This window comes from Poecilia latipinna, unplaced genomic scaffold (genome assembly GCF_001443285.1).
Source record: "Poecilia latipinna isolate Pla-1442-1.1 unplaced genomic scaffold, P_latipinna-1.0 Scaffold175, whole genome shotgun sequence".
NCBI classification, from domain to species: Eukaryota; Metazoa; Chordata; class Actinopteri; order Cyprinodontiformes; family Poeciliidae; genus Poecilia; species Poecilia latipinna.
Window position 1 is genome coordinate 97,886 of NW_015112791.1, and position 15,258 is coordinate 113,143.

The window sequence follows — 15,258 nt, forward strand, 5'->3', positions numbered from 1 at the left end:
TTTTTCTGGGTGTATTTGGGATATTTTTACCCCCCCAAAAAAAAAAAAAAAAAAAAAAAAAAAAAAAAAACAGAAGATGCGATTACGCCGTTGGACCTCACCGAAGTCGGCCAGTTTGAGCTCTCCTCTGTCGTTGATGAGTAGATTCTGGGGCTTCAGGTCTCTGTGGAGAACTTTCCGTCTGTGACAGTAAGCCAACCCTCTCAGGATCTGGTACAGAAAAATCTACAGGAAGGAACTTCTGTGATTAATAAGACAAATACGTCACGGAAAATCGTCCGATTAAAAAGCCCGTGAGCGCGTCGTAAATTGCTGCTCCGTCCAACAATCTAAGTTTTGCCGACTTTGGTCAGAAAAATATTAAAATATTTGAACATTTTTGCACTGATTATTCCAGTGTCCACCCTTTGCCACCAGAGGGCACACAAGCAGTGTTTCTTAAACCAACAGCAGCAGATGAGGAAAAAAAACAAAAAAACAATCTTGACAGTTCACTGGGGCAGCTGGGCCGGCAGGCTCACCTTAACGTTCTGCATGCTCAGGATGTTCCCGCAGTCGTCCATGTACTGCTTAAGGTCTTTGTCCTAGAAAAGAGAGCGAGGCCGTTAGAGCAGAGAGGTGAGGAGCTCACGAACCGCAACAGTTGGTAAACTAACCGCCTCGCCCAGACTCTGCATAAGGTCATGAATAATAAACGTTACGAAATGCATAAATTTTAAGCATCCGCGATGCGAGGAAGGTGCGAGTCGAGAACAAGGTGACAGCGAAGGTGAAGGCAGCCTCACCAGGTATTCGAAGACCAGGGTGAGCGACTTGTCCGTGTGGACGATGTCGTGCAGTGTGACGATGTTGGCGTGTTTCAGGTCCTTCAGTAGAGACACTAAGACGACAAAAGAGAAGACAAGAGGATGTGATCTCATCCAGTAAAGCAAAGTAAACAGTGAGCAAATGTTATTTCTGACCTAGTATGGACGTTCTTTGTGGTTTTAAGACTATTAAGGGTTAAAATTGCGATGATTAAATTTAACAACCAAGTCTTTTCACAATTTTTCCAAAGAAATATGTGGGTATTCTCACGCCTTGCCTGTGCTGAGGATCTGTGTGCACTGAGGTGCAGGTGCTCCGTGCGCACAGTTTGCTGATTTGGCTAAAGCAAATCAGCAAACTGTCTTGATGCGAAACACGGACAAATGTAGTTTTTGCAATGTTTTCTTTGCAGTTCCACCCAGCTTATTGTGCGCAGACAAAGCTTGTAGAAGAAGCTGCTAAGTAATGTTGCAACTAATGACTAAAGCTGCGCAACAAGCTCCCTTGCAACAGCCATTGTAGTTTCAACAGTTTGCAAAATCACAAAGGCAAAGGATGCAATAATTTTGTTGACTGTAATATTTCAGGCGCCAGGCATTCAAACTCGACTAGTGCCTAATTTAGATCCCAGCGATAGAGATGCTAAAAGATGCTAAATTTAAGGGAGGTAGAAAGAGAGAAAAGAAGGAATATTATACAACATGTGCATGATTTAATGATTTCATTAAATTAGGCGACTAGCAAGGTCTGAACACTATTTCCACAGTAAAATTCAAGCACTTTTCAAGTATTTCCAAGGTAAGTTTTCAAACTTTTCCCACTACCATAAAAAATTAACTAAAACAGTTTAAGTTCACTAATATACATCATTTATTACTATTAAAAATAAATTGTGATAATATTCTACAGTTTGCAGCAGGGACAAAGTAAAATGTCACAAAATCTTATGTTTTGAAATGTCTCACCTGCTTTCTCTGAAATAATAAATCTCTAATAAATGATTTTTGGTATATTTTTCCACAAAATAAATAAGTAAATAAATAAATAAAATCTCCTTGCTGAAGAAAAGCAACCCCAGAGCATGATGCTGCCTCCACTGTGCTTTACACTAGGGAGGCTGCATCCTGTCAAACGCAACATTTAGTGTGTAGGTTAAGAAGTCTAAAAACTAAAGCCGCATTCAGCATTAAACTTGCTACTGTGCAGCAAAATGCGTCCGGCTGCTTGCTGCTTTCTACCTTCTCTGATAGCCGTACATGGGGCCCCTTCCTCGTGCTCCAGTCTGATCTCCTTCAGCGCCACCAGGTTGTCCGTCAGCTTGCTCCTCCCCTTGAAAACCGTTGCATACGTTCCCTGGAGAGGAGGAGGAGAGGGAGGATGAACAAAAAGGCCTCAGAGCTGCTGGACAGAAGCAGCATCATGTTAAAAGCTTCATATTTGTCCACAGGTTCAGCTTTTCAGCTCTCGCATCTTTTAAGTTTATTTTGAAGTATTAAATGAGAGATTAAGCAAGCAAAAAAGAAAGCAAGTAATATAGAAAGTAGGAAGAAAGGAAGAATGACAAGAGGGAACTGTGTTAGTTTCATCAGTCACAACGAGATCGTCTGGGCCCGGGTGACGAGAGGAGAGGCGTCTCGCATACCTCCCCCAGTTTGTCCAGTTTGATGTACGTCTCCAGCTTCCCAAACCCGATTTCCGACTGGAGGGAAGAAGAAGAGGACAAACAACATTAATGTGCGAAGCCTCTTTATTAGCAGCGACACCATTAACAGACGTGGCGACGAATCCTTACGACTGCCTGGCAGCGCGAGACGAGGGGCGATGTCAGGAGGTCAAACGCCCAAAACCGAATCAGAACTAATCAGTTGTGACAAAAGAAAGTTTGCTTTTGGCTTTTGGGACGAGTTCGCAAACAGGAAGGCTAAGCAACGACGAGCTTTCCAACCTCCAGGTTGGCGTTTCTTCAGTCTGGAGAAACATCAATGTGGATTTCTGAAGGAAACGTTTAAATTCTCTAGATTTCTTTCAAAACTGAGGCTGGTTCATGTATGAATGTGAGAGCGGCGCCTTTGCAGAGGCCAGAGCTCCAGCCGAGCTGAAAGGTCAGGGAGTCTAACACTCGACTGAAGCCATTCAGAGCTTTATAAACAACCCTGCAGGGAAGCATGTATGCTAATGAAGTCAACTGGGCGGGTGGGGACAGGGTTACGTATTCCTCAGTTCCGCTTTTTTTTTTTTTTCCTTTCTTTTTTTAACAATGCAATTCAAAGTAGAATCTCAACCCAATTACTGAAGCTTTCTCACAAAGATTCACAAAACACATGGCAACAAGCTGGAAGGATCAGATTCTCTCACTTCTGCTTTTAAATAAGACACGGCTCTCGCAGTCGGCTTTATTACGGAGCAGCCTCGCCGCGACCCGTCCGCTCCGTTTCTATTGAACTCTCCTTTCTCTTACTCACAGGACGTCAACCTCAGACGTTGGCAGAAGGAACTCAATTTTATCGAGTGTGATTTAAGAGGCGACAGTTATGAGACTCCCTGTGAAAGTGCATTTTCAGCCGGTCCAATGTTGCTTTTAAAAATGTCTAAATTCACCTGAATAGAGGCGAATTTAGAAAAAGAGCGAGGGAAAAACTGGAATTGAACTTCTAATGAAACTTCTTTTTTTTTATGTGTTTTGATTAAATCTTCCCTGGTTCGGATGATTTTCTCAGAAGGGTCATTATGGTTGTTTTTTTTTTTTTTTTTTTAAATATCAAGTCAGACGACATATCTGGCCTGAACCAACCATTCCAGCAGCTTCAGGCTTGATTCATTGTTATGCAGAAATACTGCTCCCATAAAAGCCCCTGGGAGAAATCTCATCAGCGTCTTTTCCCCAAACGTGTTGGGATTCCAGATGGAGGGAGAAACTGTATCCGTCATCTAACCAAACAACTTGTTCACACTGCTCGTCTTTGCTGTTCTCAGGTTTTATTTGCGTAGAGAGAAAGTGGCATTTACTCTGGATGTGGTTCAGAGAAGCTGACGTCACAAAATGTCAGATTCTTGAGGGGGGGGAAAAAAACAAGAACCTCTGACTTCAATTTGCAAGTCTGAAAGAATCAGAGTAGGCTTTCTACAGAAGTGAATCTGGATTTTTAGCTTCAATTTTAACACCTTTGAGAGAAATGCTTATGCTTTTTTTTTTTTATCTAAATGATCTTTTTCAGCTACTAAATAATCTAACAGTTATCGCAGGCTCTCTATTAAAATCCAAGCATGTTCCAGTCAAATAATTGCAATTGTAAATAAAAAATAAAGACGTTTCTGACCAAAAGACACACCGCCTGTGATCCCTACTTCTTATTTAACGTGTTTGATGTGGAGAACTGGAGCTGATTTGAGCTGCTGCCTCTTCCTACTTGACCTTTCTGGACCACGACGCAATAAACCCGATATTAAAACTCCTCCTCTTCCTCACCAGCGATGCTCTGCGGGAGCGTCGGCTCAGCGGCTGATCGAAGGCCGGGCTGCTCAGCTGCAGCTTCTGCAGGTAGCCGTCGGGTATCCGGATGTCGGCGGGCAGGGACAGACGTTTGTTCAAGTCCTGCAAATAAAACCCGGATGAAAATATGAAACAGATCATTAGGAAACATAAAGAGAAACAAAAGTTATCAGACTGAAACACAGAAGAGACATTTTTTCCTCCCAACATGCAGAGATGCAAGGACGGAGTTTAAAGAACAGTATTTTCTACTGTGTGGATGTGCGTCTCCTGTTCATTCAGGCTACAAAACAGTGAGAGAGAGCAAGACTTCCAGCAGGCAGCTGAACAAACTGTATGTTTTTGAATATTTAAGCTTAAGCTTAGCGTCTTGACAATCTTCAAGATAAAGGTTAGCAGCTATAGTTTTAGAATACACACAAAAACATTTTTTTTTTCATGGCAATATTAGCTGTCCTAACCATGGAGATTTCTCGTTTAAGACACCAAAGGTAGCTAATAGAATCAACTCTGTAATCATTTCGTCTTTGCTCTGAAACAATCAAACTGTGTTTGTTCTGAAATCAGCCACACAATTAGCTTCAAATCAAAATCAACGTCGCAAACCGTCTCAATAAAACATAACAGGTGTGTTTACGTAACACACCTGCAGCAGAATGTTTCTTTTTTTTTTTATTCTAAGACACCTTTTGTTATATTACAGGTTTGTCCCTTTGAGAAATCGGAGAAAAGGTCCTGGAATGCCCCGCTGCTCCACCGTGGTCCCACTGACATGTTACATAAACTCAAACAGACTCGACATCTGGATCCTTTCCAAAATGCATCTCCAGTTGGTTAGATCACCGTTTTTAATCCGGCCTCTCTTGCTGCTGTAACTCTGCCTCCAGCTGGAACATTTACACCTAAACTTCCTGTTTTCAGCCAACGCCGACTTTTATGTAACTAACATTTCAGCACATGGGAAACTGATGGATCTACACCAGCCTTCTGGACGGGCCGGCTGACCTTCAGCACAACACAACAGCGAGCGAAGTTTTAGGCCGTTTGCAGCTCAGAACACGGAGGCGGGTAGATGAATAAAACAGGAAGTAGAAAGTCGAGCAGGTTGACAATCTGCTGCTGCACAAGGTGAACAGAAATGTGCTCAATAAGTGGTTGGCGAATTTGCAAACATATTATTAAAATGTTACATTTCCAATTCACATTTAAGACAAATTAGGTTTAATCAATGCAAACTGGTTTGTGAATTAAACTGCATAATTACTGATTAAATATAAATATTTAATTATGGTAGCATACCATTATTTTTAATAAGCTTTATAAATGTGTATAAAAAAAACTTCGGTAGATATTTGGTTAAAATATTTTATCCTAGAACCAATTAGATGTTTTTAAATTAGATCTAAAGTAGGGATCGAACAATTAATCAATTATTGAAATAATAGTTACCTAATTTAGTAACTGAATTAATAAAGTTGACAAAATAGGCCATTTGCTGAAAAATCAATAAATTCAGAGCAGCAGTTACGCCAAAACTATATAATATACATCTACATTTTGCATATAAGATAAAAACACCTTAGTCTGTAAATAAGTTTTAGCCAAAACTTCTCAGGTTTACTGAATGCTATGTTGTTGCATTTTAGGCACTAAAATGTTAAAAAAATATATTTAAGTCTTTATTTTCCTGCATCTTTTGCTGCATTTCTAGAGTTGTATAAAAAGGCCTAAGTGGTAAAATGAAAATTCTGCAGAATGTGCCAGTTTTTTATCCGATTAATTGTCAGAATAATTAATAGAATAATTGCTAGTTGCAGTCCTAATCTCAGCATTTCTTTTGAAAAATGCTTTAGATTTTCACATCCTGCCATCTCAGTTTGTTTTCATCTAAAGCCATCAACAAAAACGCTGCGGTTCTCCAATGGGCATCTGTCGCTCTTTTGTACATTTTTTCAAACAATTTGCTGATGGCAGATTATTCAACAGATGCTCGGCTTGGTGGCAGGCTGCTGGGATGTTCGCATGTTTCCAGAAACATTCCCCCCGCTGCCCCGCAGTTCCCGCGCCCAGATTTGGCGGTTTTGTCCAAGCGACGTCCATCCACCGCCTGACCTTTGCCCCCATGCCTCCCCTCCTCCAGTCGTCCAATCGTCCCGTTCTAATCCCTTACAACACGGGCCCATCTGGGCCGCATTACACTAATCCTGGTGATGTAATCCCAAAAACGGCATGGCTTCCTCTGCAGAAACGCGATCCGCCACCTGAGCACGCACAGGGACGCTCTCGTTTTTGCCGGTCAGTGAAGCCGCCAAGAAAGACCACAATGGCTGCTCCTCATTAATAATAAGTTTGCGCTGTTGCCAGATACCCATCAGTTTCTCTGTGACTTTCATTGTAATGAACGCTTTCTGCTTATGAAACAGGAAGTATGAGGTGTGCTGCTCTCTCAGAGCTCAGCTCTATGTGTGGGCAGCACAAAATTTATACCACAAGTACATCAGGTTTTTTATTTTCCAACCACACGCAATCTTCCATGCATGGTGTCTGCAAAAACAAGTGCTCATTAATGATGAAATCACCTTGTTTAAACTCATTTGTCCCGTTCTCAGTTGGAACCACAAAAAAAACTTGACATGTGAAAACACTGGAACATGCGACCTTTTTTGTTTTGTCACGTTTTAATGGCAAAAACGACATCCATTAAAATGCGAGGATGAGGGAGGGACGTTCGTCTTTCTGAGGATTCACTTGGACAGACATTTGTCCCGATTCCTGATTCATGTCGGCTGTTCATCCTTTAAATCTCATCAGCCCATTAAAACCCGAGACGCCCTGCACACACGCATGCAGGCGTCGCATTTGCTTCCAACGAATGCAACACCTGCATTTGTTAGAAGTGCACTAAACAGATAAACGCGTATAAGACCTAAAATATCGAGACAACTTTTGCAGGAAGATTTTAATAAACATGTTGGATCAATATGTTCTGGGGGAAAAGTTGGCAAATTTAAGTGAATAAAGTTTTTTTTTATAAATAATTTAGCAGACTTTCATTCTCAAACATACATTTCTTTTACATGTTATGTTAATAAAAATCTCTGTTAGTGACATCAGTCTCACCCAGAGGTCGACAACTTATGGCTCCAGAGGTGCAAGAGGATCTCTGGACATTTAACAATGGTTCTTAATAACAAAGAACAACAAAATAATAAACAAGCTAATAATTTTAAATATATATGTAATAAGAAATGCAGGTTTCATCTGCTTTTAAGTAATCATTACACTGAATTCACACAACAGAATGTCACTAAAAGTACCAGCAACATGTTTTTATGTTGAAAACCGTTTTCAATATTTCCCGTAAGAGTCAACATCTTTCTGGAGAAAATTTATTCACCCGCAAAAGTTTTAAAGCCCCAAAACATGTAAAAAGGACAGAATGATTATTTGAGAATAACCACACACTTCCTGCAGTGTGTTCATCAAAATAACAAATTGTCTTTTTTTCATTTAACTTTAACTCGAAAGTTTTACTGAGCTGGACAGAGAAAGAAAAAAAGGCTCCTTAGATTGTAAAGGTTGCAGACCCCTGATCTAGTGTAATAATTTTAAATTCAATCACTTTATTTTTTACACATCGTTTAACTCATAAGAGAGAAAAACCTTTTACTGTGTAATGAAGAGCAATCTGAAGGAAACAAAGAGACAATCAGAGATTGTTCCTTCATCTCTTCGGGTTATGTAACCACCAGAGGTTCGCCGAACTTGAGTCGCTCTCGGCAGGATGTGAGAGAGAGACGGAGAAGAAGGGCTCGGAGTAGGCGGACGTAGCGACAATAGTAAAAGCTTTCAAACCACGTTTTTAAAACTCTGAAGAACAATAAGTGGAAGAAGAGGGAGTGTGTTCACACCGAGAACACGCCTACGCGGCGATGCAGTTTGTCTGCTGAAAAAGCCTTCAGTGAGATGATCAGACTCCCCTTTATTCCTCCGACATCTTCAAAACATACGTTCAGCCACGAAGAAGAGGCTGAACAATCAGACGGCAGCAGAACCGGCCGAGTTAATACGCCGGAGAGTTTTCACGCGTCAGAGTTTGTCAAGACAGACGGATGACTCGCATCCAACAAGACGTCCACGGTTTGACGAGCGCAGAGGAAAAGTGAGGATGTTACCAGTCTGAAACGGGACACTGGAGCTCATCTCACCTCAGCAGAGATGCGTCTGTTCCCTTTGTTCCTCAGACAGACTCCCGTGGGCGACTGCACCTCGTCGGAGGACGTCCCCGACGCCTGGTCGCTCTCCCCGTCTGACCCCATGTTTGTGTTCTCATGGACAATATCTGGACAATAGGAAGGAAAACAGTAAGGCAGGGATGTGCAACATGTGGCTCTGGACCCACACAGGGCTCCTCAGTGCCTCTGCAGGGGGTCTCTTTACCTCAAATCTAAATTAAATACACAGGAAGTTTAATGTGTTTAAATATCTAACAGTTCCACGCATGATACAAAGTTTTTACACCACACTTAACATGATTACCAGCTTTTAAGCTAATGTTTAAGCTAATGTAAACACACAGTGTACACATTATTTACACTGTGTACACTGGTTGACGTATTAGAACACTTAATAATTGTAAATAAAAAATCTAAATCAGTTTGCATCACCCAGCTTCAACTAATCGTACTCTAGTAGATTTAGATTTGAAACTGGAAGTTTGTTTCTGACAGAAACTGTTTTTTTTGCAGAGTCGGGTCATCAGTTAAAAATTATTGATTAAGCCACGTTTGTCGAGCAAAGAACAGCGGTCAGAAAGTCTAAAGGAAGAAAATGTTGTCGCTGTAAAAAAAAAAAAAGAAAATGTTTGATGACCTTTATACATGCTGCGAGTTAAAAAAAACATTTAACACAGAATCGTGGTTTGTGTCATTTTTATTTAACAAAAAAAGACTGTGTCATGACTTCTTGTTACTATTACAAAAACATTAAATTTCCAATAAATCTGGGTTATCTCTCTACTTTTTTGTAAAACTGATCACATTAACCAAAGCTAGACAATGTATTGAAATATTTTTAATTTACTTAATTTGTTGATAGATGCAAAGTAATTAAGTTGGTCAAGTTTAAGTTCAAATTGCTAATAAAGTTGGAGTTCTGGACAATGGAGCAGCTTACAGTTACATGGCATGAAGTGACATTTATTTTGCTTCTGCACAAATCAGATTTTGGCCCTTGTTCATAAAGCTCGTGCAACTTTACACTTTATTTAGAAAGGGAAAGAACAATACATCGCTCTTTGGAGCAGGATATCTTCAGACCTTCTGTGTGTTAATGTCAGAGGACACAAAACAAGTAAATAAGGTTTAATTTGTCTGGCAGATTTTATTTATGTCACTGGCGATGAGCCTTACGGGGAAAAAAAAAGCAAAGCAACAAATATAATTTTCCTCTTGCCTGAGCACATTTAGAAACAAAGCACACTTCTATTCCCTCTGGGCTTCATATTTATGTAAAGCACTGATGCATTGTGAACTTGAACCTTTGCTTTGCCTTGAAGAATCTCCATTATTTCTAGCTGTGTTTATTATAAATAAACATGTGAAAGAAAAACAGGCCTTCGCTGCGTTTCTTTGTGAACTCTGTGCATGCATGCGTTCCCACATCAGGAGGGTTACTCTACGCTCGCGCTCATTAGACGCAGCTGGATTGTTTCCCTTCAGGGGAATTAAAATACAACATTTTCCGAATCTTATTTAAACGTTTTAAGCTAAATTCACCGGGGTAAAAATCGACAGAAGTTCAATATGGAAGGAAATTGAGATTTCCAGCAATATTTTCAGCTCTGAAAGCACCGGTGCGACGGCTCACCGAGGCGGCTGCCGTTGCGAGGCATAACCAGACCCAGCCCTCCTCCGATGACGCTCTGCGGCCGTCTCATTGGCGGCTTCTTAAAGGAGCCCGTGTACTGGTGAAGGTACGAGTGGACGCTGTGGGCCGAAGAAGGACGGCCGTTCCTCACGATGGGCTCTGCGGGACAAAGGACACTTCCTGTTATGAACACGTCCACTTTACACAAGAATGTATCACTTAATGATATTCTAATAATCAATTTTATAGAGAAATAAACATTTTCATACAACTAAAAGTCAAATACAACAAAATACATAATAGTTGACACTATAATTTTGAAAATATGATAAAAACAATCTATGACTGACTTATTCTCAGCTCTTTCAGTTTCAATTTATCATCAATTATAAGCACATCTAACTCTTTGTAAAACTCAAACAAGTTAAATAAGGACAATGTTTTTATATCGTCTTTTATAGGTTTGTGTCCCACACTGGTAAAAGGCTGTCACAAATTATTTTATCGGAGACAATGTATCCTCAAAATGCTTGATTTTTTTAAACCTACAACTCCGTCCCTCCCACAGACTTCCTCTGATAATACATTACCAAATGTAAATGCAGCAGTGAAACAGCGTTATCTGTTCTGCGCTGTGAGAAATGAGCAGGTTAAAGTCATTGAGGAGAAAATGGATCTGCAGAGAAGCAGCAGCTGATTGGCCGCAGACCGACGGGGACGTTGTGCGACTTGGAGACGGCATCAGGAGGATTGTTCCATCGGAGCTATGGATTACGCAGATTAGCGTGTGTCGATTCAGGGTCAGAGGGAAACATGTTTTTATGCGTTAATGACTGATGGATTTGACTGGCTTCCAGCTTCAAACGCTACAGCTTGAACCAGTAAGGCTGATTTCTGTCAGAAGCAATTCAACTGCGTACAAAGCTTATGAAGTTTACAGATGGCATTTTCCGTCAAATTCAAAAACACTTTATCTGTGTTTGCTGAAGTATGGGCCCTCAAACGTGAAGGAAATATATTTTATTTAAAATGTATGCTCCCACTGTGCTTGTTGAAGGAAGGTTATTACACTGGTTTTAAGCTTGGTATGGAAATATTTCTGTTTACTGTAGGAACAAACAAACACATTGTCCTTCTACTTAATTAATGCTGTTTCAAAAACGGACAGCTGGCAGCAGGGGCGGTCCTAACCTGTTAGGTGCCCCGGACGAACAATCCCTCCAAATGCCCCCTAACACACCCCCGGGGGGGGGGGGGGGGCATGTACCTGCCCCACAGTCTCTAATCGGTTAGATCACCTTATATCAGCACAGACTAAATTATTTTTGCAGCAGTAAAAATAGCTGCTTTCCGTTTTCAATGAAAGCAACTAGGTGACCTACTTTTAGGTGTTTTTTTTTTCTAGTTAGAACTTTCTCTTTACATAGCTGGTCTTACTTTGATGTACAAAACAAACAATGAAAAACTTACTATAATTCAGATAAAAACTGTACATGCAGCCATGTGATTCCCATGTCCTTCTGTCACTTCCCCTGCTGCTGCTGCTGCTGCTGCTGCTGCTGGCCTGATTTATGGGTGTTGCATAAGCAGATCAGCAGCAGAACCAATCACACAGTTCAGATCAAATCTCATCTGGCTACTCCATTATGTCTCGTCTCTACCCTGCTTGCTGGTAAACAAGGCTGCAATCTTTCCTTCTCCCAGAGAAATGCAGCGATTCTGCATCCCCCATTATGCGAGCAAAGAGCGCCGCAAACTTGGTGTTAACGCAACACAAAAAGCTCATTGCGAAGCCCAGTGAGTTCTCAGAAAGAGGAGGAGATGGGGGAGTGCGACTGGAGGGTCATCCTCTGCAGCCGAAGCTAAAAGGAACGAAGAGTTTAGAGGTGCGGGGATTAAGAACAGAGGAGGCCATGAATAAAGATGCCTGGATGATTGCACCAAGTCAGCCAAGTCGCCGTGGCAATGTCATGGAAATTCAAGACTGTTTCCAGACCTTGAGAGCCATAGCAACGACATGATAGCACACCAAGGCATGTCGTCTCCTCCTCCCATTCCTCCTTCCCTGCAGATTTTGCAAAAAATAAATAAAGAAGAGGAGCGCAGTGCCACCCTGCTTTAACTTGACGCCTCGAAGGCCACAACCTTCAACAGGATTCAGGGAAACTGGAGTCTTCGCTCGAAAAGTACAAAATGTTTCTACTCTGACATTAAAACATGGCAAAGTGGCTCAAGAGTGGAGCTGTGCAGAGGAAGGAGTCGTTTCTCTACAACTTCTGTGACAGCTTAAGGACAGCATGGGTTTAAAAGAAAAGTGCAACATTTACATTAGTCTGTTTTATTGATAAATGCAAACTGAAGTGAGAGATTATACATCCACTGATCCAGATTTTTCAGGTCTGCTTCAGGTTTTAAGCGAAATCTGATCAACTCATTTCCAATTTGGAGAGTTTCCATTTTTTTTACTGATGACACATAAGCAAAACAGGCCAATATGTGTTCCTAAACTATACTTGATTCTTATTAAAGAAAAAAAATGCATGCTTGGTTTGATGCTCAATTTTGATGCATTGAAAAGAATCAGATTTTAAAACAAAAATTGGCCAATTCTACTCTGGTTGATTATACTTTTCAGTTTATGTTCAAAGATACTGAAAAAATACTGAATTACTATTTATTAAATAAATATAATTCAAACTGCGCATATCTGCAGGAATTTTAAAGTCAAATATTAAATGAAATTGACTCCATTAAGAGTTCTCTCTCCTAAACTCAGCCATATATAAACGTTACAGAGGAGCTGAGCTATAAAGCTGTGGAGTCAGATCTGACTGTGTGTTGTTGAAAAATCACCAAGGTGATTCACTTCTCGCCAGGCAGTATTGCTGTGGGAAACTATGCTCACCTTCCCTGAAACGTGAAACAAGTCTGGGAGATAAGCAACTGTGAAAGCGCATCTCACAGACAAATTCAGCTTCTCAGAGAAGAAACGCTGGAATAAAACGTCCCGTCTTTTATATAACATAGTGATATAACACTGTTCCAATGCCGGGATTTCGACAGAATTTATATAAATAGAGAATCAGTTCCTTTACACTCTCTTAACCTGCTAATGTTATGCAAGACTTCTGCATCTGGCTCACAGCAGCCATCACAACTTCGTCAATGCTTTCTGCAGTGCAGGAGGCTTACTGGATGATTTAAAAACTCACCCTTGAAACAGAACGGGATGTGAAAATTTACATTTTAAATGACGCAAAGAGATAAGAGTCGGACTTCATCAGCCCACACGCAGCAAAGGTCATTCTGACCCTCAACTTTTACATCGTCACATTTGTGACAGATCAAGACAAAGCGCAACATCGTTTGTTGAGGCGCATGGGAAAGGATGAGTGGTTTTTAACAATTTTCACAAATAAAATTCTGAAAAGTGCGGTGTGCATCAAGAGTTCTTAGGACCAGATTTTGCTGCAGTTACAGCTGGTTGTGTTTTGTGGTATTTTTCCCAACAGTTTGCTCTCCTACAGACTGAAGTGTTGGCCCATTCTTCTTTACTAAGAAGAACAAGCTAACCTCTTCCCTGCTGAAGAAAAGCCGCCCCACACAATGAGGCTGCCACCAAGCCCCTCTACTGTTTCGTACATCTACACATGGACTCTATGTGCAGTAATTGATGAAATGTGATGTGTGTAAAGAGTGTAAATATGGAGGACATGAGGTCGGAACGTAGATTCCGCTTTTCGTGATGACGTAGCATTTAACCACGAGCGAAGCTCACCGCTGTCCTTCTCGTCTATCGTGATCTGCTCAGCCAGCTCCGACAGAGACTCGTCAATGGTGTGGCTGCCTCGCAGCGTCTGACTGAGACGTCGCTTGAACCGCTTCATCTTCTCCATGGAGCTCTCAGGAAGGGGAGGCCTTCGAAATGGAAAAAATAAACAAATAAAATGTTAGTGGCGGTAATAGATACAGCTTGTAGGCTTGTCTTCCTGATCCAGGCCTTGGCATTTCACACCGTGAAATCTGTTACATAAACCCGCTCTGGGTGAAGACACCTCATCCACCTGCTGTTATGTTTCGCAATCTCAAGAAGAGACGTAGTAAAAGATCACCAGGAATCCGACGGGGCAAACAATGAAAAATCGACATGGTGACTATATAATCATGACTCAACTCTCACTCCGCAGGCCTCCCTCAGGGCGAAAAGCATGACAGGTTGGTGAGAGATTCCTACACGCAACTTTTTTTTACAGCACAATTCCTGGCACACCAAGTTATGAAGGCCAATCACAGGAACCAGCGGTGGGGGGGATTAGCTGCTGAATGGTTCAGGACGAGCCCGGGCCGCGCCGAGTCCACATCACACATTCCAGCCTCATTTACGGGCTGCGTGACAGCGGCTAATTGGGGGACGTTTGGAGACGGTGCCACCGTACGTGGAGGGGGGGAGCCTCCCGCGATACGGCGACTTTGAATCAAGACCGGTGATATTTGCAGATTAAACAAACAGCCTCTCCCCGTGATCTCATGTAGGTATCCAGACGCCTTCAGCAGATCTGGACATGCGTCTGTCTGCGATGCCGATGAGTAAGGCCAGAGACAAAAACACAGGAGGAGCAACAGTCCCTCAAGGTTCACTGCTGGGTAACTGCTGCACAGGGTCACAGATAAACGGATACAAGTCCAGAAAACCCGATCAGTAACAGGTGTTTTTTTTTAATATAAATTCACATAAAGGAACATGTTTATCCAAGTGTTAGGTAACCTCTTGCAAAAGAATAACCACCTCCAGTCTTCCAGATTATCGTATAGGCCTCAACATTGTCCCAACATCATGTTGAGGAATATTAGTTTCTGGTCCAAAGTGGTACTAGAGTCAGCACACTGTTTCAATTATTGCAGCTAGAAAATCAGAGTGTGGTGATTCAGTGACTCAGACCTGAACATTCAGAGACACACAAAGGTAGTTACAAAGCCAGCCTTCTATCACCTGAACAACGTTTCCAGGACTAACAGTACTAATGTCCCAGCAAGATCTAGAGAAACTCATTAATGTGTTTGTCTTTAGTAACATTGACTAGGGCAGAGGTTCC

General features: G+C 41.5%; 1 protein-coding gene across 1 annotated transcript in view; it reads right to left on the reverse strand.

Annotated features, from left to right (window-relative positions):
• The window catches only part of LOC106946079 (cyclin-dependent kinase 17), a 43,950-nt gene that overhangs the window by 9,296 nt on the left and 19,396 nt on the right, over nt 1-15,258 (reverse strand). Inside the window, exons 2-10 of the mRNA XM_015030197.1 lie at nt 13,944-14,083; nt 10,166-10,324; nt 8,506-8,639; nt 4,274-4,399; nt 2,450-2,506; nt 2,046-2,160; nt 786-880; nt 522-584; nt 102-225 (exon numbers count right to left, since the gene is read on the reverse strand). Of these exons, the coding sequence (XP_014885683.1) occupies nt 102-225; nt 522-584; nt 786-880; nt 2,046-2,160; nt 2,450-2,506; nt 4,274-4,399; nt 8,506-8,639; nt 10,166-10,324; nt 13,944-14,061 (991 nt within the window). The 5' untranslated portion in view covers nt 14,062-14,083. The remainder of the gene's footprint in view (nt 1-101; nt 226-521; nt 585-785; nt 881-2,045; nt 2,161-2,449; nt 2,507-4,273; nt 4,400-8,505; nt 8,640-10,165; nt 10,325-13,943; nt 14,084-15,258) is intronic.